Genomic DNA, 22,217 nt, shown 5'->3' with positions numbered 1-22,217 from the left:
ATGGGATTAACAGATGCACACCACCGCATACAAAAAAGATTAAAAAAATAAGGATTTATTGTATAGCACAAGGAACTATTGTATAGTATTGTATTGTATATACAAGGCATTCAATACCTCATGATAAACGATAATGGAAAAGAATTTTTGAAAAGAATATATATATACACATATATATGCATAAATGAATTACTTTGCTGTACACTGACAACTAACACAAAATTATAAGTCAACTACATGTCATTAAATAAATAAAAAACAAAAAAGGAAGATATGTCATTTAAAAAACAAAAAAGTGTTCTAGGGAAAGTACACATCAAGTGTACCAAGCATCCTGACTTCAGACCTACCAATATGAAAGACACTTTACTTAGAATCTGAAATAGGTATAGAGTATAATGGTAAAGTCCAGGGTTGGGGTGACAGTAGTAAATTCAAAGGAGAAGTAGAAGATATACGGTAAGTACAGAAGAAAAGGGGACAACATGTAACAAGGCCAGAGGTGAGAAAGCAATATACTGAGAGAGGCATAAGGAGCTGACAGTGGCAGCCGGGAGAATGCATGGGTGGAAGGAAAAGTAAAGGCCAGACCACCGAAAACAACGGAACCTCATGATCACAGAGACCATGAACCTTACCATAATCGCGGTGGTGAGCCATTAAGCATTTTAGCCAGGAAAAAGACACAGTCAAATTTGTATATGAAAGAAAAATCCAAATTTGTATCCAAGAATGGATTAGAAAGGGTTAAGACTAGAGATGGAAAGCCAAGGGAAGGGGATTGATTCAATGATCTTGCACAGACACTTTTCCTTGAACTAGGATGGCGACAGTGAAATACAAGAAATTTTGATAAATTCAAGAGACACTGAGAAGTTGAAATTGACAGTAACTGTCAACTGGTTGGCTGGCTGCAATTAGTAGTTCACATTGTGCATATTTCTTAAGTGTAAAAGTTTAAGGGGCTGTAAAACTCACCAAGAATGGGAGTACATACACATGTAAATGGCAGCTATTTGTTCAACTTAATTAGAGTTTTCTTTTCAGCAAAAACATACCCAAAACATCTGATGAAGAAGTCCAACAAAATAGTTCTACTCAGTTCAAAATAGATCACAGATGTATATATCACACATTTGTGCAAACCAATGGAAATAAATTTTCCCAATTATATGAGTTGCTCATTTTTGAGGTGAGAGATTATATCAATCAAGGTGTCAAATCAACCAAGCATTAACTAGGTAATTGGAGGGTAAAGAGTAGGAAAGAGGGTATGTAAATCTGTCATTAAAAATATATTTGTGGTCATTCAGTGTCTGATAGTCATGACATTACTCACAAATCAGAATCAGGCCCAATTTAAAGAAGGTGACAAAAATTCTTATACAGTTATCATAGTTTTTGAAGAAGACAGTTAATCATAAAACAAAAACAAAAGTACAAAAAAAAGGAACATTAACAAAAGGCTCAAATAGCAAATATCAATGACACTGGGAAGATTTTTCTCTATTTACTAGACTGAGGCAGGAACTCCACATACAAAACAAATGACTATTTTCCTCCTTGAGGAAAAGGAAATCAATGTGAAACAAACTGATCTGTGTGAGGCACAGACTGCCTTCCAAGGCGGTACTGATTCTATAAATTGCAAGTCTGTTTATCTGCAAAAGCTACTGATCTCTAAATGAAGAGCTCTTAGGTTGTGCCCATTATATATATATAAAAACTACTACATTTTCAGCCTTTCAGGAATCATTTTAAAAATATATTAACTTGTCATGTGATATTATAACCAAAAGAAAATTTAATTTTTAAGGTTTGTTTTTTCTTAACCTTGCAAGTAAATCCTATATGTTAAGCATGCAACATAAAATGTGAAATACCGTACAACCTAAGAATAATTACCTTTTCACAGGAGCATCGCCTGTCTGCTCATCAACAAAATCTCGTTTTAGTTCCTCAGGAACATCACTGTCACTGTCATATTCCTGGTAGGCACTTTTTTCTTGTTCATCAGATTCATACTGAAAAAAAAAACAACAAAACAGTATATTCAACAGTGTGAATGTAGAACCAACCTTTCTTGGAGTCTTTCAACACAATAAAATAATACCCAATCTTATAAGAAGCTTTGATTTTGCCATCAAAACCTTGTTAACCTTCCCTTTTCTTTATCACCATGCTACCTTAACCAGCTCAAAGGAAAAAAGAAAAATACAAACATTATACTTTCAAAAGCTTATAAATGCCCCCAAGAAAAAAAAGTTTCCCTATGAATAAACAAAATAAAAAAACAACCCACACCCTAGAAGAGGAAAAGAGTGTATGTCTGATTAAAAAAACCTCTTCCTTCAAGTAGTTTCACCATACTTATTTCCATTTTGCTAATTTATTATAAGAAGCTGAAGGATAAAATCCTAACAGTCTAGAAGTATTAATTCAGCTTAATAAACACATACAACACACATGCTGATATTCTATCTAATTCATCATTTAATTCCAAGGGCAGCTTAGAAACTTAGGCTAAGCATCCAGGGACTACTGAGAGCAAGGACAAAAATGGCAGATTTGCTCTTGAGAGGCAGAGTGCCTTTTCATCATCTTTTTGGCATCGTGGCCCAGAGCCAGCGTGGGAGAGGAAGTGGAGTCCACGCGCAACAAAAGAAGCACGGCAGTATCGCCACATCACTGCCGATGAGCCTCATAAATTAGTATGACGGAACAATGGTGAACATTTATTGCGTTTTAACCAAGTACTGGGCTAAGCGCTTTCATGAACTGCCCCACTGACTCTTCAAAACAATTCTATGAAGGAGTTTTACCCCCATCTGCCAGTTGAGGAGACCAGTATGACGACAACATGGGAAGAAATTAGTCCTCTGATTCAACAACTACTTTTGAGTCTAAAGCATTATGACAGGCTTCCCAGATGGCTCAGTGGTAAAAAGTCTGCCTGCCAAGCGGGAGATGAGGTTTGACCCCTGGGTCAGGAAGATCCCCTGGAGAAGGAAATGGCAACCCACCCCAGTATTCTTGTCTGGAGAATCCCATGGACAGAGGAGCCTGGCAGGCTACAGCCATAGGCTCCCCAAAGAGTCAGACACGACTTAGCGACTGAACAACAGCAACAACGCATTCTGACAGGTTGTTTCTAAGATGTGGACTCTGATCCTCAAGGACCTATGCTGTACCTGGGAAGGTCATCAGCTCACACATTAATGGATACAAACGAACATTAGAGACCTTCTCCCCTACTTGTACACAATGTGATTCTGCTGACACTCAGAAAGGTGTTCTCTATAGACTAGGGTCAGCTGCCCAGCACCACAGATCATTTTCAAGGATTCTGTGTTTGCAAGTTTCCCTACCTGATAAAATTTGTAACCCCAACATCAAGACTTCACAACACTTCCACGGTCGTGCATGGATGCGTGCTGTGTGTGGAGTGGCAAACCCTTTTGAGTCACCTCACCTGCATACTCCCAACTGAGAGCAAACAAGGCAACCAGCCCTCTCCCTTCTTATTTCGGCTGTAAACAAGGTGATGTAGTGCCACATTCTTAAGGTTTCTGTGCATTTTGCCGGTGATTTCACCCTTCAGAATGTCCCCCAAGCACAGGACTGGTGTCACCCAGTGTTTCCAAGTGCAAGAAGACAGTAAGGTGCCGTATGGCAAGAATAAGTGTGTTAGATAAGCTTCACTCAGGCATGGGTTACAGTGCTGTCAGTTGTGAGCTCAGTGTTAATAAGTCGACACTGTATATTAAAACACATGTAAAACAAAGGCTGTATACTGACCAGTTGGTGAAAATGTTGTGACCAGAGGCTTGCAGATACTTAATCCCATATGTTGCCTAAGAGTAAGTTTTCTACTTGCAGATTTAGTGTTCGTGGTTACCTTATATAGAATACAACTGCCACAAAGAAAAAATCAAAGGCAATGGGAGATTAAAATGAACAAATCACTAGTACAGAGGGATACATTATTTCAAAAATATTCGACCGGCTTAATTCCTTTTGGTTTAGTCTACATTAACCAAGACAAAATGTCACAAAGAATCACAAAATTATCATTTTAAATAAGGTTTACTATGAAATAATTTCTACTTCACAATGAAACATGATATTGGTGTATTTTCATGACAAGATTTTTCAAAGGACAGTTTCACTTAATAACAAAACCCAAAAACATGGAGACAAATTCAACAGCTTTTTGTCAAATGTGCACAGTTTTCACTGCATCTTCATCAGATCCAAAATAAAATTTGTACCCAGTCCCTCTGGAAATTCTGAAGAACAGAAGGACACATCCAAATTAAAAACTGTGAAAATACCTGTAGGTAATGGTGAAGCAAGCATTCCCACACTGTAAACATGTGAAAACTGAGGGTCACAAAGTCACAATAACTTGCCAAGAGCCACACAGTTAATCAATAAAAGTCATAATCGTTCAGCTGCCTGCAAATCTTGCCATCAACTCACACTACTTCTGGTTTGTGTTTTCTGAACTGCTCAGTGTGTTGTTAAAACACTACTGCTATATAACACAAAGAGCCCAGTGGATCACTGTGATGACCTAGAAGGGTCAAGTGGAGATTCAGGAAGGGGGGTGATATATATATATATATATATATACACACACATACACACACATAGTCATGACTGATTCGCATTGATGTATGGCAGAAACCAACACAACATTATAAAGCAACTTTGTACCAATTAAAAATAAATAAATTTACAAAACAAAAACATCATACTCCTAAATGCTCAAAATATTCCTAGCCAGTAACCAAACAAGACACTACCCTTTCTCAGTAAAGGGGATATGACTCACTTAGCTGCCCAAGAGTAGAGTTGAGAGAAAAGTGCAGATGACCTATTCTCACATACATCCATCTATCCAACAAATCATGTTAGCTGTGCAGTGAAGAAACTATTCTCCTATTCCATCAATAATCTGATAAGAATACAAAGCAATCTACAACAACACAAAGTAAACATAAAGACAAAGCTCATCATTCGAAAGGTCAATGTCAACAAAATGTACTGGAAAGCCATTCATTTCCAGTGCAAACAGTAACACGGGTGCCTAAGTATAAAGTAGGAAAGTGGGTGGTAAATATATGAACGCATGCGTGTGTGCTTAGTCTTGTCTGACTCTCTGCGATCCCATGGATTGCAGCCGTCTAGGCTCCTCTGTCCATGGATTTCCCAGGCAAGAATACTGGAGTGGGTCGCCATTTCCTCCTCTAGGGAATCTTCCCAACCCAGGATTGAACCTGTGTCTCCTGTGATTCCTGCACCGGCAGGTGGATTCTTTATCACTGCATCAACGTGGGAAGCCCCACAGGTAGGAAAGGAGGGTAGTAAATGTGTGAACAAATCTAGCCAATTACCTTGCTCACTGGGTACAACACTCTCGATAAGAAAACCCCACTTACATTCCAGGGTATGTTTTGAAAACACCACATACCCCATTAGAAGCCAGGACATCTTCTGTTTCTTCATCTTTGTGGTCGGCCTGAATTTCAAATGGATTCCCACCACTGCAGTACTGCTCAAACAAGGTTACTGTTTTTGAGGAAGTTGCAGATGACTGCTTACTGGGTGAAACTGATGGAGAACGAGACTGTTCCATGAATTTAAATTCCTAGACATTAAGACAAGAAATGAGCCAGATTCCTTTTTGCAACAACAATAAAATTCAAGTACATAAACATGAATTTCACCAAACTCCAAGAGATAGTGAAGGACAGGGAAGCCTGGCCTGCTGCAGGTCATGGGGTTGCAAAGTATTGGGTACAACTTAGTGACTGAACAACAACATAAACATATTCCATCAGTGCAAATGTAGAGTCAGTGAAGAAAACCATCCTGATTCTTTATGCTATTCATTTTTAAATCTCCTAAGTTTTCTGAAAGCACAAACTTGCACACACAGGTTCGAACGTTTTCCTAAAGACAATTCAGTAACTGACATCACTTAAAACGGAGCTATCTGCATCAAGCTATTTTCGGCTTACTTTAAGGAATGGCACAGAATTTTTAATAACTTCAATTCAAATGATAATTCTAAAAATTTTACACAATAGCAAAAGTCCCGGAAGGGTAGTTTTAATCAACAGAGTCATTTATAAAAGCTAATTGTTGTCAGGTCAAATAGCTTACACCATTTAAGATACTCTATGTGAATACAATGAAAACCAAGCATGCAACATACATCTTTCTCTGTTATGGTGGTGGTGATGGTGGTTTAGTCATTCAGTCCTGTCTGGCTCTTGCGACCCCATGGACTGTACCCCACCAGGCTCCTCTGCCAATGGGATTCTCCAGGCAAGAATACTGGAGTGGGTTGCCATTTCCTTCTCCAGGGGATCTTTCCAACCCAGGAATCGAACCCAGGTTTCCTGCACTGCTGGCAGGTTCTTTACCGACTGAGAATTTATGTGTGCCTGTACCACACACACAATTGATGGCTAAATACAAATTCAAATAAAATTATTTACGTAGAGGTTCTAAAGTCAAGGCTGGAATTTGAAGTAATATAAGGAATCATCTTAATTTAATAACTCTAAAATAATGTTTAAATTAATATTAATTTTGCTATCTGTTTCACTGCATTTAATATCACCACTTTAGGAAACCAATATGATAAACCTGGATAAGAAGTAAGCTATTACACAATATGAGCGTAAACACTATTCCATTAAAAAAATCCTTTTAATCACGTATTCTTTACATTTATCCAGAATAAGAAAATTCCTTCTAGAAAGATATTTCTTTCAGAAGCAAAAACTAACTGCAGTAGACCTTTGAAAAAGGAATCTAAATTTATATACTATAGTCTGACACTGGATATTTGTAGGACATTGTCTAACACACAAGAAATATTTATCTACACTATGTTTCAATCAAGAGAAAAAACAAATCAATTAAAGATATTTTCACAGATTACATTACAGGATTCAGGGAATCAATTAACTAATAAAAAACTAGTGGTATTTTTTAGTAAATGCCTTTTTTATCCCAGAGGCATTTTCTCATTACAGACAAATTTATGAGTCACAGCAGAAATCAAGAACCTACTGGACCCTTTAAGAAATGACAAATATTCTTCAAATATAAGCATTTTCACTAAAGACCATCAAAATATAACTGATTATTTTTCTGCAAGATTAAATAAACCAGGGACCCTCTTCTGAAATCTAAAGAAAACAAATTACTTTAATTGTGACTCTGTGCAGGCAAAAGAGTTTTTCTAAACTGTATAAACTGAAATTAGTAAAAAGTGATAGACTGTGACATCACCTTTGTAAAAAAAAAGGCTTATTATTAATCACTTTTAAGGAAGAAAGGAAAGGCACTCTTCCTTAACTTAATTATTTTATAAATGCTTTCATGTATCTGGTTTGCTTTTAAAGATTACTAAATAAAAAACTGATTTATCTGTTCTTAAACTTACATGAAGCTGCAAGATGCTGAAATTTGACTTCACAGGACAAAGTTCCCAGGTCTCATTCTCTAGAAACATTCTCAGTTCATCAAGCCTTGTTCTTAAAAACAAATAATGAATAATCCCAAAAGTAAGAAGAAAAGCACATTGCACGCAAGGATTAATATAACAAAAACTATTACAGTTATCATTGTGATCATAATCAATTTTGAAAATCCATTCAGACCAATGTAGTAAACACAAACATTTGCTTTTACGTACTTATCTATAAGAGAAAAAAATCTCAAGTATTTACCAAACTCAAGAATATTTCTTATATTGCAAAAATAATAAATGCAGGGAAAATGACATTTTTATTAAGGGACTAAACTAAGTGACTCACCAACTCATATACATAAGACATACTTTAGCAAATGACATATCATTGCCAAAAGAAAAAACAAGAAATAATTTACAGGGTTTATGAAACCATAAATACTGAAAAATGTTTTATGTTAAAAAGCATAGATCTTAATCATTCTTACTAAACCACAATATCAAGGTGATTATCACTCTCTAAATATATTTTAGCTCAGTGCCTATCTATCTCTACACAACATTTATGAGATAAATTAGCAAATATGGCATTTAAATTAACAAGTAGTCACATATTATACTGATCTCTTCTTTCTTTAATGCTACTGCTCTTACAGTTTTTTGAGTGTGTGCATGTGAGCGTATGTACGTTCAGTAGTGTCCAACTCTTTGTGACTCATGGACTGTAGCCCTCTAGGGTCTTCTGTCCATGGAATTTTCCAGGCAGGAATACTGGAGTGGTTTGCCATTTCCTTCTCCAGGGGATTTTCCTGACCCAGGAATTGAACTCCCATCTCTTGTGTCTCCTGCACTGGCAGGCAAATCCTTTACCACAAGCACCGCCTGGGAAGCCCCGCCTCTTCGTTAATCAGTATATTATACAAGCAATTCCAGAGAAACAAATACTTCCTTCTTGTTAACGCAGGAATAAAAGGGCCACGTCTGTCCTCTTCCTACAACAAGCCTCACTGCTGTTACTAAAATCATGCTAAAAACAAAATCTAGATTTTTAAAACAAAAACCCACAGGTTCTAAATTAGAGATGGAATTAATGGTAAAATCTGTGAAAAGCAGAAACTGCTCAAAATATTAGTGTTTTTAATAGATAAGAGCTTTAAAGTACCTACTATAAACAAGTTAAACAAAATACAGAAAAAAAGATGCACAAAATGGATAGAAAGAAAATTATTTTAAGAACTACAATCATAAAAAAAGAATCAATCTATAACTGAAAAAATAAAATACTTCAAACTAAAACTGGGTAAGTAAAACATCAGATGACAGAATTAATGAACTTGAAGATGGTTCGATAGGAAATAGCAAACCTGAAGCACAAATGGGGGAAAAAAATGGGAAGAAACAGAAAAGATCATAAGAGATAGGTGAGGCTGTCAAAACATCTAGTATGCATACAACTGGATGAAGAGGATAGAGGGAAGCGCAAAAGAAACGTCTGAAGTGGTAGGTCACGGCTGAGAATTTGGCAAAAGTGGTTGTGCCCATACCTATCACCATTTACAAAAATTAACTAAAATGAATCACAGATCAAATGTAAGAACTAAAAGGATGAAGTTTACAACTCTTACAATTCTACAAAGAAAAGATAAATTTAAAATGGGCAAAAGCTTTGAACAGACATTTTTTGTAAAGAAGATATATGAATGACCAGTAAACATGTAAAAAGTGTCATTCATCAGGCAAATATAAACCCAAACCATAAGGAGGTACTGCTTCACAACCACCAGGATGGCTAAATCAAAGAGACAACAAGAGCTATCAAGGGTTTGGAGAAGTTAGAACCCTTATATAGTGCCGGTGGAAGGGCAAAATGGTACAACCACTTTGGAAAAGTTTGGTAGTTCCTCAAAATGTTAAATATAAAGTTACCATATGACCCAGAAACTTCACTCTGTATTGATTTTCTGTGGCTACTATAATAAATTAACAAAAACTGGGTGACTTAAGGCTTAAGGTGGTGCTAGTGGTAAAGAACCCATCTGCCAATGCAAGAGACTTGGGTTCAATCCCAAGACAGAGGGGCCTGGTGGGATACAGTTCATAGTGTCGCAAAGAGTCTGACATGACTAAAGTGACTTAGCACGTGCACACAGATGACTTAAGACACTTTATAATCTCACAGTTCTGGAGGCCAGAAGTCTGAAATCACAAGGTTGAAATCCAGATGACAGCAGGAATACACTCTCTAAAGAAGCTCTAGGGGAGAATCTGTTCCTTGCCTCTTCCAATTTATGGTAATTGCTACCATTCCTTGGCTAGCGGCCACAGCACTCCATCCTCTACCTGTCTTCACATAACTTCCTCCTATATGTGTCTCTGTATCTATATCAAGTTCCCTTCTATCTCTCTTTAACTGTGATGGCATTAGGGCCCACCAGATAATCTCATTACAAAATCATTAATTTAGTCATATCTACAAAATACTTTTTCCAAATAAATTAACATTTACAGCTGCCAAATATTAGGACCTAATTTTTTTGGGGGGGAGGGGGACAGAGGGAAATAGGCAAAACACTTGTCATCTTACTACACATTCCTAGATACATACCCAAAGAACTAACAATACATGTCTATGCAAAAACTAACACACAAATGTTTACAGCAGCATCATTAGCAAGAGAGTTCCAGAAAAAACATCTATTTCTGCTTTATTGACTATGCCAAAGCCTTTGACTGTGTCCATCACAATAAACTGTGGAACATTCTGAAAGAGATGGGAATACCACACCACCTTACCTGCCTCCTGAGAAACCTATATGCAGGTCAGAAAGCAACAATTAGAACTGGACATGGAACAACAGACTGGTTCCAAATAGGAAAAGGAGTACGTCAAGGCTGTATATGTCATCCTTTGCTGGGGTCCTTTAATGGACCAGGACCTGGCGGTCTGGAGGCGACGATAAGAAACTGAAACAGAGAAAGAAGCTGATACTCCCTGGTTTACGCAGAAAACCAATAAAGTCCTTGACACAGGACCTGCATCTCTCACGAAGGCACCGGGCACCCTCTCGAGGCGGAGTGAAGGCACAGCGCGCCTTCTCAAGAGAGTCTTAAAAGCCCGGGCAGAAGAGTGAGCAAGACAGGTCTCTGCGCTCCAAGGAGAGAGGGAAAGAAAGAAAGAAAGACACGGGGACCCAAGCTCTGATGGAGCAAAGGTGCTTTAATGAATTTTCTGTGAGTATACATAAGCTGTGGTACAAGAAGTTTCTTACGACTATGATAAAAGATCAGAAAGCCAAGCGTATAACAACTGTTACCAAGGGAACAAGGGATTAATAATTGCCACAAGGTCAGAAGACCATCCATATCTCAAGAAAGGGGATCGAGACTAAGCAGTTTTGTCGTAAAGAGAATGTTTACTAAAGGAGACTCAAGCCTGTATCACAATGACCCTGGTTCCTGGGAGCAGCATTCTGCTCCGCTTGAAAAGAAACAAAGGACTTGTGAGAAACAGCACGTAGGAATCCTCCTGTTAAACATTCCCCGACAATCCTTCATATTTAACTTATATGCAAAGTACATCATGAGAAACACTGGGCTGGAAGAAGCACAGCTGGAATCAAGATTGCTGGGAGAAATATCAATAACTTCAGATATGCAGATGACACCACCCTTATGGCAGAAAGTGAAGAGGAACTAAAAAGCCCCTTGATGAAAGTGAAAGAAGAGAGTGAAAAAGTTGGTTTAAAGCTCAACATTCAGAAAACTAAGATCATGGCATCCGGTCCCATCACTTCATGGCACACAGATGGAGAAACAGTAGAAACAGTGTCAGACTTTATTTTTTAGGGCTCCAAAATCACTGCAGATGGTGTCTGCAGCCATGAAATTAAAAGATGCTTGCTCCTTGGAAGAAAAGTTATGAACAACCTAGACAGTATATTAAAAAGCAGAGACATTACCTTGCCAACAAAGGTACATGTAGTCAAGGCTATGGTTTTTCCAGTGGTCACGTATGGATGTGAGACTTGGATTGTGAAGAAGGCTGAGCGCCGAAGAATTGATGCTTTTGAACTGTGGTGTTGGAGAAGACTCTTGAGAGTCCGTTGGACTGCAAGGAGATCCAACCAGTCCATGCTAAAGGAGATTAGTCCTCAGTGTTCACTGGAAAGACTGATGTTGAAGCTGAAACTCCAATACTTTCGCCATCTGAAGCAAAGAGCTGACTCTGAAAAGACCCTGATGCTGGGAAAGACTAAAGGCAGAAGAAGGGGATGACAGAGGATGAGATGGTTGGATGGCATCACAAACTCAATGGACATGAGTCTGGGTAAACTCCGGGAATTGGTGATGAACAGGGAGAGGCCTGGCATGCTGCAGTCCATGGGGTCGCAGAGTCAGACACAACTGAGCAACTGAACTGAAAAAGTAAAAACAACCCAAATGGCCATTAACTGAGTAAAGAAAGAAAGAAAGAAAAGTGAAGTCGCTCAGTCGTGTCCGACTCTTTACGACCCCATGGATTGTAGCCCACCAGGCTCCTTCGTCCATGGGATTTTCCAGGCAAGAATACTGGAGTGGGTTGTCATTTCCTTCTCCAGGGGATCTTCCCGACCCAGGGATCAAACCCAGGTCTCCTGCATTGCAGGCAGATGCTTTAACCTCTGAGTCACCAGGGAACTGAGGAAAGGATAATCAAATTATGGTCTATTATTTACCAATGAAGTTCTGTTACATGCTCCAACATGGATGAACTGTTAGAAATATTCTAAGTTAAAGCCAAACACAAAAGGCCACATAATGCATGATTTCATTTATATGAAATGTTTATATACAGGCAACACACAATGGGCAAATACACAAAGACAAAAAATAAGTAAGTGATTGTCAGATGCTACAGGAGGAGAAAAGTGCCAATTAACTGGTAAAGGGTTACTTTTTGAAGCGATAAAAATATTCTGAAATTAAGTAGTGGTGATGCTGTTGCTGAATTATTAATATATACTTATGGGAGTGAATTTTTGGCATTTTTGGTATGTGACTTATATCTCGATAAAGCTATTACTACAGAACAATTATTGAGATAGGCAGGACTCTAAAAGGCACTCTAAAATCCCTAAAGATTGTCTGCACTATCGCCCAGGACTAAATATGATGAAGACCACCCTGTGATTATATCACCAAATATGGAAAAAAGGGATTCTACTGATATAAGTAAGATTACTTGAACTGCCTTGAGTTAATCAAAACAGAAATTATCCAGGTGAAACAAACCTAACTGAACAAGCCCTTTTAAAGTAGACCTTTTTTCTTCTCCTGATAAAAGATGGGGAAGTCAGAATTGCTGGCTTTTGAAACCAAAGGGGTCAAGTGCAAGGACCAGAGACATAGGAAGCTGAAGGCTTTTTAGCTGACGGGTAGCATGAAAACAGAAACCTCAGTCCTAAAACCACAGGGAACTGAACTGGGCCAGTGTCTTGAATGTGCTCAGATGCAGATTCTTCCTCAAAGTCTTCAGATGAAAGATCAGCTAACACCTGGATTTAGGCCCTGTGAGAACCTAAGCTGGGAACCTAGACAAGACTTCCAGACTTTCACAGAACTGTGAGAAAACAAAAGGGCGTTGTTTTAAGCTGCTAAAATTCATGGTATTCTATTACACAATAATATAAAACTATTACAGTGATGAAAGATACCAACTCACAGACTGAAGCTTAGTTATGCCTACATATAAAAAGTAGAGAAAATAATATAGACAGTAAAATATATGACAATAACACTAAAAGGATAAGAGAAGGCAAATGAGTTATAAAGTTGGTTCCTGCATTATTTTGGAAGCATATTAACCTAAGGTCAACTGTAACAGAACAGGAATGCATATTGGAATGTTGATGGTAGCCACTACCAGAATACACATTTTAAGGCTGACAAAAAAGTGATTTGAAAATTGAAAAGACACAGATCAATCCAAAAGAAAGCAGAGAGAGGAAAAAATGAATGAAAAAACAGTTATCTACACTTTTAGAAATCAAACAGCAATATGATGGGGTTAAACCCAACTATGCCAATAATACATTACATGAAAATGAAATAAAGGTCCAATCGAAACACAAAAATTGTCCAACTGAATTTTTAAATTAAAAAAACCCTATATGCTATTTATAAGAAGCATACTTGAACTATAAGGTTGAAGTTAAAATTAGACTGGAAACAAAACTAGATTGAAAGTAAAAATTACAGACATGATTTCTTAAAATTATGAACTACAATGGAAATTTTATCGAAATTTTCTTCATCTATTAAAGTGATCAATATGGTATTTTCCCTATAGCTGTGAATGAGTGAATTAAATTTATTAATTTTAAAAAAGTCTAGTTAACCTTGTATTCCTGTACTCAACTCTGCCTGTTCTTGAAGTATTGTCTTTTTTCAGATATATTGGATGTGACCTGCCAAGCTTTTGTTTAGGACTTTTGCTCTTAAGTTCTTTAGAGGTACTAACCTGTAATTCTTCTTGTTTGTAATGCTTTGGCATTAGTGCTATGATGGCCTCATAAAATAAGTTATAAAGCATTCCCTCCTTTTCTATTCTCTGCATTAGAAGGCAGGTCCTTAACACCTGGACTACCAGGGAAGTTCTTTTCTATTCTCTGAAGGAGTTTGTGTTGATATTGCTTCCCCCTTAAAGGTTTAGAAGAACTGACCAACGACAGCAACAGGCTTGGAGTTTTTTTTGTGGAAATGCTTTGAAGCGAAGATTCAATTTCTCTAAAGATACAGGACTACTCAGATTTTCTATATTTTATCAGCTTATTACGTTTGATTTTACAAGGAATTCATTCATTTCTATCTAAATTGTCAAGTTGATTAGCATAAAGTCTTTATCATTTTATTTCTAATGTCTTAAGATCTATGTGCGAGCGTGTTCAGTCACTTCAGTCGTGTCCTACTCTTTCCGACCCCATCCACTGTGGCCCCACCAGGCTCCTCTGTCCATGGAATTCTCCAGGCAAGAATACTGGAGTGGGTTGCCATTCCCTTCTCCAGGGGATCTTCCCAATCCAAGGATCAAATGTGTGTCTCCAGTGATTTCTGCATTGCAGGCTCTTTCTTTACCACTGAGACACTAGGGAAGCCCCTTAAGATCTATAGATATCCCTTTAACTGATGATATAATTTCTTTCTTTTTCTTGCACAGTTTTGCTAAGTAGTATTGTAGATTTCCTTCTATTATATACATTAACTTTCTCTTTCATTGACTTCTCAGTTCAGTTGCTCAGTCGTGTCTATTTGCGACCCCATGGACCCCAGCATACCAGGCCTCCCTGTCCATCACCAGCTCCCGAAGCTTGCTCAAACTCGTTCCCATTGAGTCGGTAATGCCATTCAACCATCTCATCCTCTGTCGTCCCCTTCTCCTCCTGCCTTCGGTCTTTCTCAGCATCAGGGTCTTTTCAAATGAGTCAGCTCTTCGCATCAGGTGACCAAAGTTATTGGAGTTCCAGCTTCAACATCAGTCCTTCCAATGAACACCCAGGACTGATTTCCTTTAAGATGGACTGGTTGGATCTCCCTGAAGTCCAAGGAACTCTCAAGAGTCTTCTCCAACACCACAGTTCAAAAGCATCAATTCTTTGGCCCTCAGCTTTCTTTATAATCCAACTCTCACATCCATACATGACTACTGGAAAAACCATAGCCTTGACTAGATGTACCTTTGTTGGCAAAGTAATGTCTGCTTTTTAATATGCTGTCTAGGTTGTTCAGCTTCTTCAGCGTTACTGGTAGGGGCACAGACTTGGATTACTGTGATACTGAATGGTTTGCCTTGGAAACGAACAGAGATCATTCTGCCATTTTGAGATTGCATCCAAGTACTGCATTTCGGACTCTTCTATTGACCATGATGGCTACTCCAATTCTTCTGAGGGATTCCTGCCCGCAGTAGTAGATATAATGGTCATCTGAGTTAAATTCACCCATTCCAGTCCATTTTAGCTCGCTGATTCCTAGAATGTTGACATTCACTCTTGCCATCTTTTGTTTGACCACTTTCAATTTGCCTTGATTCATGGACCTGACATTCCAGGTTCCTATGCAATATTGCTCTTTACAGCATCAGACCTTGCTTCTATCACCAGTCACATCCACAACTGGATATTGTTTTTGCTTTGGCTCCATCCCTTCATTCTTTCTGGAGTTATTTCTCCACTGATCTCCAGTAGGAAAAGGAGTACGTCAAGGCTGTATATTGTTACCTTGCTTATTTATCTTGTATGCAGAGTACATCATGAGAAACGCTGGGCTGGAAGAAGCACAAGCTGGAGTCAAGATTGCCGGGAGAAATATCAATAACCTCAGATATGCAGATGACACCACCCTTATGGCAGAAAGTGAAGAGGAACTAAAAAGCCTCTTGATGAAAGTGAAAGAGGAGAGTGAAAAAGTTGGCTTAAAGCTCAACATTCAGAAAACAAAGATCATCGCATCCGGTCCCATCACTTCATGGGAAATAGATGGGGAAACAGTGGAAACAGTGTCAGACTTTATTTTGGGGGGCTCCAAAATCATTGCAGATGGTGATTGCAGCCATGAAATTAAAAGACGCTTACTCATTGGAAGAAAAGTTATGACCAACCTAGATAGCATATTCAAAAGCAGAGACAGTACTTTGTCAACAAAGGTCCGTCTAGTCAAGGCTATGGTTTTTCCAGTGGTCATGTATGGATGTGAGAGTTGGACTGTGAAGAAAGCTGAGCGCAGAAGAATTGATGCTTTTGAACTGTGGTGTTGGAGAAGACTCGTGGAGAGTCCCTTGGACTGCAAGGAGATCCAACCAGTCCATTCTAAAGGAGATCAACCCTGGGATTTCTTTGGAAGGAATGATGCTAAAGCTGAAACTCCAGTACTTTGGCCACCTCATGCAAAGTGTTGACTCATTGGAAAAGACTCTGATGCTGGGAGGGATTGGGGGCAGGAGGAGAAGGGGACAACCCAGGATGAGATGGCTGGATGGCATCACGGACTCTATGGACATGAGTCTGAGTGAACTCTAGGAGTTGGTGATGGACAGGGAGGCCTGGTGTGCTGCGATTCATGGGGTTGCAGAGTCGGACACGACTGAGTGACTGAACTGAACTAGGTTGGTCATAACTTTCCTTCCCAGGAGTAAGTGTCTTTTAATTTCATGGCTACAGTCACCACCTGCAGTGATTTTGGCGCCCCCCAAAATAAAGTCAGCCACTGTTTCTACTGTTTCCCCATCTATTTGCCATAAAGTGATGGGACCAGATGCCATGATCTTAGTTTTCTGAATGTTGAGCTTTAAGCCAACTTTTTCACTTTCCTCCTTCGCTTATACTGACTCCCACTCTTATTATTTATCTTCCCACTATTTCTTTAGGTTTAATTTGCTGTCATTTTCTAAACTTTTTGAAATGTAAGTTTAGGGCACTGAATTTTCAAACTTTCTTCTTTACCAAAAAATGCATTTAAAACTAAAAATCCCCCCCTCTGCTTTAGTTATACCTCACAATTTTATATGTTTATTCACATTCATTTTAAAATATTTTCTAATTCCCAATATGGTTCCTTCTTTAACATGGAAAATAGGTTGCTTAATATCCAAAAACTGGCAGATTTTCTAGCTCTCTCTTATTTATTTCTAGTTTAATTCCACTGTGGTCAGAATATGCTCTGATTTCAATCTTTTGACTTTTTCTTTTTTAAAGACTTGCTATGAGTCCCAGCAATTGATTGATTAACTGTCCTTCTGCTCTGGAAAAAAAATATGAATTCTTCAGCTATTAAGTATTATAATGTATACATACATATATGTATAAACATATATATATATATACACATAAATTAGGTAAATTTTATTAATATCTGGTGAAATATATATCCTGAGTTTTTTGTCTGTTTATATTACCCATTACTAAAAGTGGCACACAAAAATTCTCAACTATGATATAAATTGTCTATTTCTTCTTCTAATCTGAATATTTTTGCTTTATATATTTTGATTTTATCTTAAGTAAGAGCTTACAAATTTAGGACTGTTATACCTTCCTAACGAAAATCTATTCATCAATTATGAAGTATCCCCTTTACTTTTAGTAATACCTTCTGACTTAAAGTTTACTATCTCTTAGGAATTTCTTCCATCTGATATAGAGTGTCTACAAAAACCTACCACAAATATCATACTTACTGGTAAAGTACTGAGTGAAAGAATGTCCCTTGTTGGCACTTCTATTCTAAATTGTACCAGAAGTCCTAACCAACACAAATGTTAGAAAGTAATATATAAAACCATCACTATTCACACATGACATACTGTATACATGGGCAATTCAAAAGAATTTCCAATTAAATTGACAAAATGCTAATTTAACCCCCAGATCATAGGAATCCTAGGTCAATACACTAAATCAACTCACATGTCTATGTGTATGAGAAACAACAAAAGCAACACAATTCAGAATAATATTTATAAAATATTTTTATAAATATTATTTATAAATTTTTACATAATTTACAATTTTTTACATAACAATATTTACATAATGTTCAGCCAGAACATTCTTCTGGTGACGGAAGTTAAGAACAGCAGTTAACTCTGAAGAGGCTACTGACTGAGAAAAGTACAAGAGGTTCTTCGGGGATACTGGAAAAGTTACATATATTAACCTGGGCAGTTTATGTAGTGTGTGTGCCTGCGTGCTAAGTCACGTCAGTCATGTTTGACTCTTTGCGACCCCATTGACTGTAGCCGACCAGGCTCCTCTGTCCACGGGGATTTTCCAGGCAAGAATACTGGAGTGGGTTGCCAGGCCTTCCTCCGGGAGATCTTCCCAACCCAGGGATTGAATCCACAACTCTTGGGTTTCCTGCACTGTAAGGCACTTTCTTTACCACTAGTGCCACCTGGGAAGCCCCTTATGCAGTGTACATATATTAAAAATTCATAGAGCTGTACAATAAGATATGCATACATTTATGTGAGTTAAGTTTTAATAAAATTCTTTCAAAGGAAAAAACTGATAATCTATCACTATCCTCCCAAACTGTCTGCAATAAAAGGCAGGCCCATTTTAAAGATAAAGCCACAGGTGGCTCAAAGCAAGCATGAATCCACTTGTGAAGGGCCACAAGCTCACAACTAGCAGACAGCAGAGACAGGGGCCCTGACTTCCAAGTCATGTTCTTTTCACTGCAACATGGTCAGCAACAATAGCAAAAAGGAAAAATTTCACTTTTTACTGGAAACCATAAGTTGGATAATATTATCCAAATTGATTCAATAAAGCCAAGGAAAACTTCCTCTGCATTGCTTTCCCCAAGAACATTTTATACAAACTGAAAAATCTGCACTTTATTTCCTTTCTTCTAATTTATGGTACTAACACACGAAAGATAGAAGTTATGATGAAAAAGCAGTTAAGTATGCAAAGTACAAAATGCAACTGGATGCTGAATAACAGAATTGACTATAATCATAAAGTTAAGTGAAAAGCAATCTCGATCATTAAGCACTGTGGGTGTCACCTGTGTCTTCAAGAAACCAGACATAAGCAGGATACAAAGAATTTTTTTGGCAAACTAACGAATAGGTGCAACTAAAATAAAATTAAAGAGATTTTAAAGTGCAAACATAGTGAAGAAGATAATAACCAATTTACAAACTGTCTCAAATATGTTGACCTACAAGTTAAAGGGAAAATATCAATGAATTACAAGTGTGTGAAACACAGATCTTTTACTTAACCTAATAAAAGACTTAAAGCAATAGAAGTTAGGCTCCAGAAGCAAATGATAAAAGCACAGAGTTTAAAGAAGGTAGAGTAGCCAACATAAGCCTTATACACTTTGAAGAGAAGGAACCTGATGCTCAGAAAATTAAAGATTGGTTAAAATCACAGGGGCGGTAAAGCTAGTGAGGAACACAGTAAAGGTCAGAACCCAAGGCCACTGATAACACCACACAGGCCAAAACTTTTTACCAGCAGGAGGAAAAGTGGAATTTGATAGTTGTTCACTCACTATTATGGTATACTTATGTGTATGTACATATATAAAGAATTTATGTTCATGCGTATGTACATATATACATGTGTGTATATACAATGTGTATGTACATATATATGGAAGAGAAACTAGTCTGATATAAGAGGTATATATTATGAAGACACTGTTCCTTTTGCTCTCATTTTAAGTTCAAAATTTAAGCCCTCTTGTATAGTTTAGATATGGAAAATAGTCATTTTACATAATTGAATATTTAGAAGAACATGTCATGTACTAAAAATAAACGAATAGATTGGTAACATTTTCACCAAATCCCCCCAAAAACTGGTTTCTGAAAACATTTCTCTCTGTTTTCCCAAGGAATACAGCAAACAGGGCTGCAACAGTATCTTCTATTCCACACACAGCTTTTCTACAACATGACCTAACCACTCCCCTGTCAACAGAAAAAGTCTGATTTCCCTCCTCCCTTCAATCTGAACCAGCGTTATGTGAAGTCTGCATTCAACGGAATGAGGTAGGACTGCATGCGTCCCGAGCGTGTGTCTGAAAAGGCCAAGCACCCTCCGCATGGTTCTCTTGGAATGCTAGTTCTACGGGAAGCCAGCTGCCACAGAAGAAGTCCAACCACGCCGAGAGCACCACACCAGGGAGGCCACATGTGGGCACGCTGAAACCAATCCAGCTGTAGAGCCCTCTAGCCACCTCCAGCAAGGTGCAAGTGAAGCCATCCTGAAGCCGCCACACAAAGCGGAGCACTCCTGAGTCACCCCAGTCAAGGCTATGAGGAGCAGAAGGATCTTGATCCCTGCTTAAATTATTCCTGACTCACAGAATACAAGAAATAACGACAAGATGGTGGCCGTTTTAAGCCTATCAGTTTCAGGATAGTTTGTTACAAGGCAATACTAGGAAAACATATCCATGAACACTTACACTTCAATGTATATATAACAAATCACTTCAATGTAAGTTGAAGTTATTATACTGGTTAACCTTTTCCTTAAAAGAAAAATCTCTCAGATATCTTACACAACAACTAAAATTACTGATAACTTATTTTCTACTCTCGCTGAAGCCTTAACCAAAACAGTTTATTTGGCAGAAGATACATGGGCAGGGGAGGCAGGAGCAGTGTGACAGGAGCAGGCAGGCCGGTTCTAGAAGATATCAGGTCCAATATTCAAACCAGAAGACATGATTCAATCACTTGACCGAGACAGAAAACAAAGGTAAGTATATGGATAATAAAACTAACTCTAGAAGCACACGTTTTAAAGACACTTTAAAGAATAAACCAAGCCTTTCTTATTCAGGCAAGCAAAGACTTTTCTCCCTACAAGGACAGGTGATCCTTCTCTTCTGACATCAGTCGATGCACCTTTAAGGTCACTGAAGACATTTATAAACTTTGATTATTAAAGCAATTTAAAAACAAAATGTACTTGTTACATGTCTTGACAACAGTACACGACTGCATAGTCTCTACGTCACCACTGTTGTAGATCATTTGTGCTTCGGGGAATTCTGCAACATCTGGCAGGAGACTGACAGCTTTCGGTGTATACAAACTTAGAGCCTGAATATTAAGAAACCTGGGGGAATAAAACACCTTGAAAGATGTGAAGTTACATCGACAGGTGACAGAGACTGTGCTTCCTCACATGCTCATCCAGCTTTGCCCAAGAAAAAGATAATGGCAGGCAAACTTTAATACTTCCACAAAAAAATACCAGGACATTCTATAAACAGATGTTCTGCCAAAGAGTAAAATGCTTCTATGTTCACCCTGTCGTTATGTCTACATCTTCAAACCAACAGCCTAAATGGACTCAAAGTCAGGATAATTCGGTTCAGGAATTTCTTCATTCTGAAGAGCTCTATTTGGCAGAAGACCATGAAACAAACTGTAAGCATGTTAAAACACTTTAATAAAATAAAAACAGATGATCCTAGTTCACCATGCCTCACAGTATTTTTTGGTATTTATGTAGTATCATTTGGTGAAGGAGGTATTAAATCAAAATTTAGTAGATTTAGATTCATCACTGGCTAATGTAATGACTTTCATCAACTCAATATTTGTACACTGGCATCATTTCTAAACTGCCTGTCAAGTTTATCTTGCTTTAGAGCACAGTGATGGTTGGCACCCACTTTGCCAAGTGATTTTCATTATAATTTCCCAAATGGCAGCTGTTGGAGAGAGAATGATTACAGGCAGTATATAAACAAGACTGGTTTAAACACTGGGAAAAGGGAAGAATACTACAAAAAAAAAATTAAATCTTTATGTTTTAACCTATTTTTATAATATACAGAGCAGCATAAAAAAAGGGAAAGATTTGCAGGTAATACTTAGGGAGACCATTTAGTCCAACCACCTCATTTTACAGTTGATAGATAGAACCATATCCCAGAGGGTTAAGTCATTTGGTCAATGTCAGAAAAGTGGCAAGAGGCAAAAATGGGATAAGAACCCAATTTACTATTTCCCAGTCCTCCTCTCCTTCTAACAATACAATATGGCCTCCTCACTGTGAAACAACCTTCACAAGTGTTTCTGAGGAAAGTCAATTAAAATGTTGAGTGCTTTGAAAACAATAATTAATATCTATGTTTTCTAAATTCATCAAGGTGAACTTTTGTGAGGAATCTCCATTAGCATCTAGAAATGCCTATTATACCTGGTGGCAAC

At 37.9% G+C, this 22,217-nt stretch overlaps 1 protein-coding gene across 1 annotated transcript in view; it reads right to left on the bottom strand.

Annotated features, from left to right (window-relative positions):
• VPS50 (VPS50 subunit of EARP/GARPII complex) overlaps window positions 1-22,217 on the bottom strand; it is a 136,365-nt gene that overhangs the window by 37,659 nt on the left and 76,489 nt on the right. The window contains exons 17-19 of the mRNA XM_068972721.1: window positions 7,466-7,556; window positions 5,477-5,653; window positions 1,906-2,024 (exon numbers count right to left, since the gene is read on the bottom strand). Of these exons, the coding sequence (XP_068828822.1) occupies window positions 1,906-2,024; window positions 5,477-5,653; window positions 7,466-7,556 (387 nt within the window). The remainder of the gene's footprint in view (window positions 1-1,905; window positions 2,025-5,476; window positions 5,654-7,465; window positions 7,557-22,217) is intronic.

The sequence above is a fragment of the Capricornis sumatraensis genome, chromosome 5 (genome assembly GCF_032405125.1).
Source record: "Capricornis sumatraensis isolate serow.1 chromosome 5, serow.2, whole genome shotgun sequence".
Classification (NCBI taxonomy): domain Eukaryota; kingdom Metazoa; phylum Chordata; class Mammalia; order Artiodactyla; family Bovidae; genus Capricornis; species Capricornis sumatraensis.
This window is presented reverse-complemented; position numbering and strand designations above follow the sequence as displayed.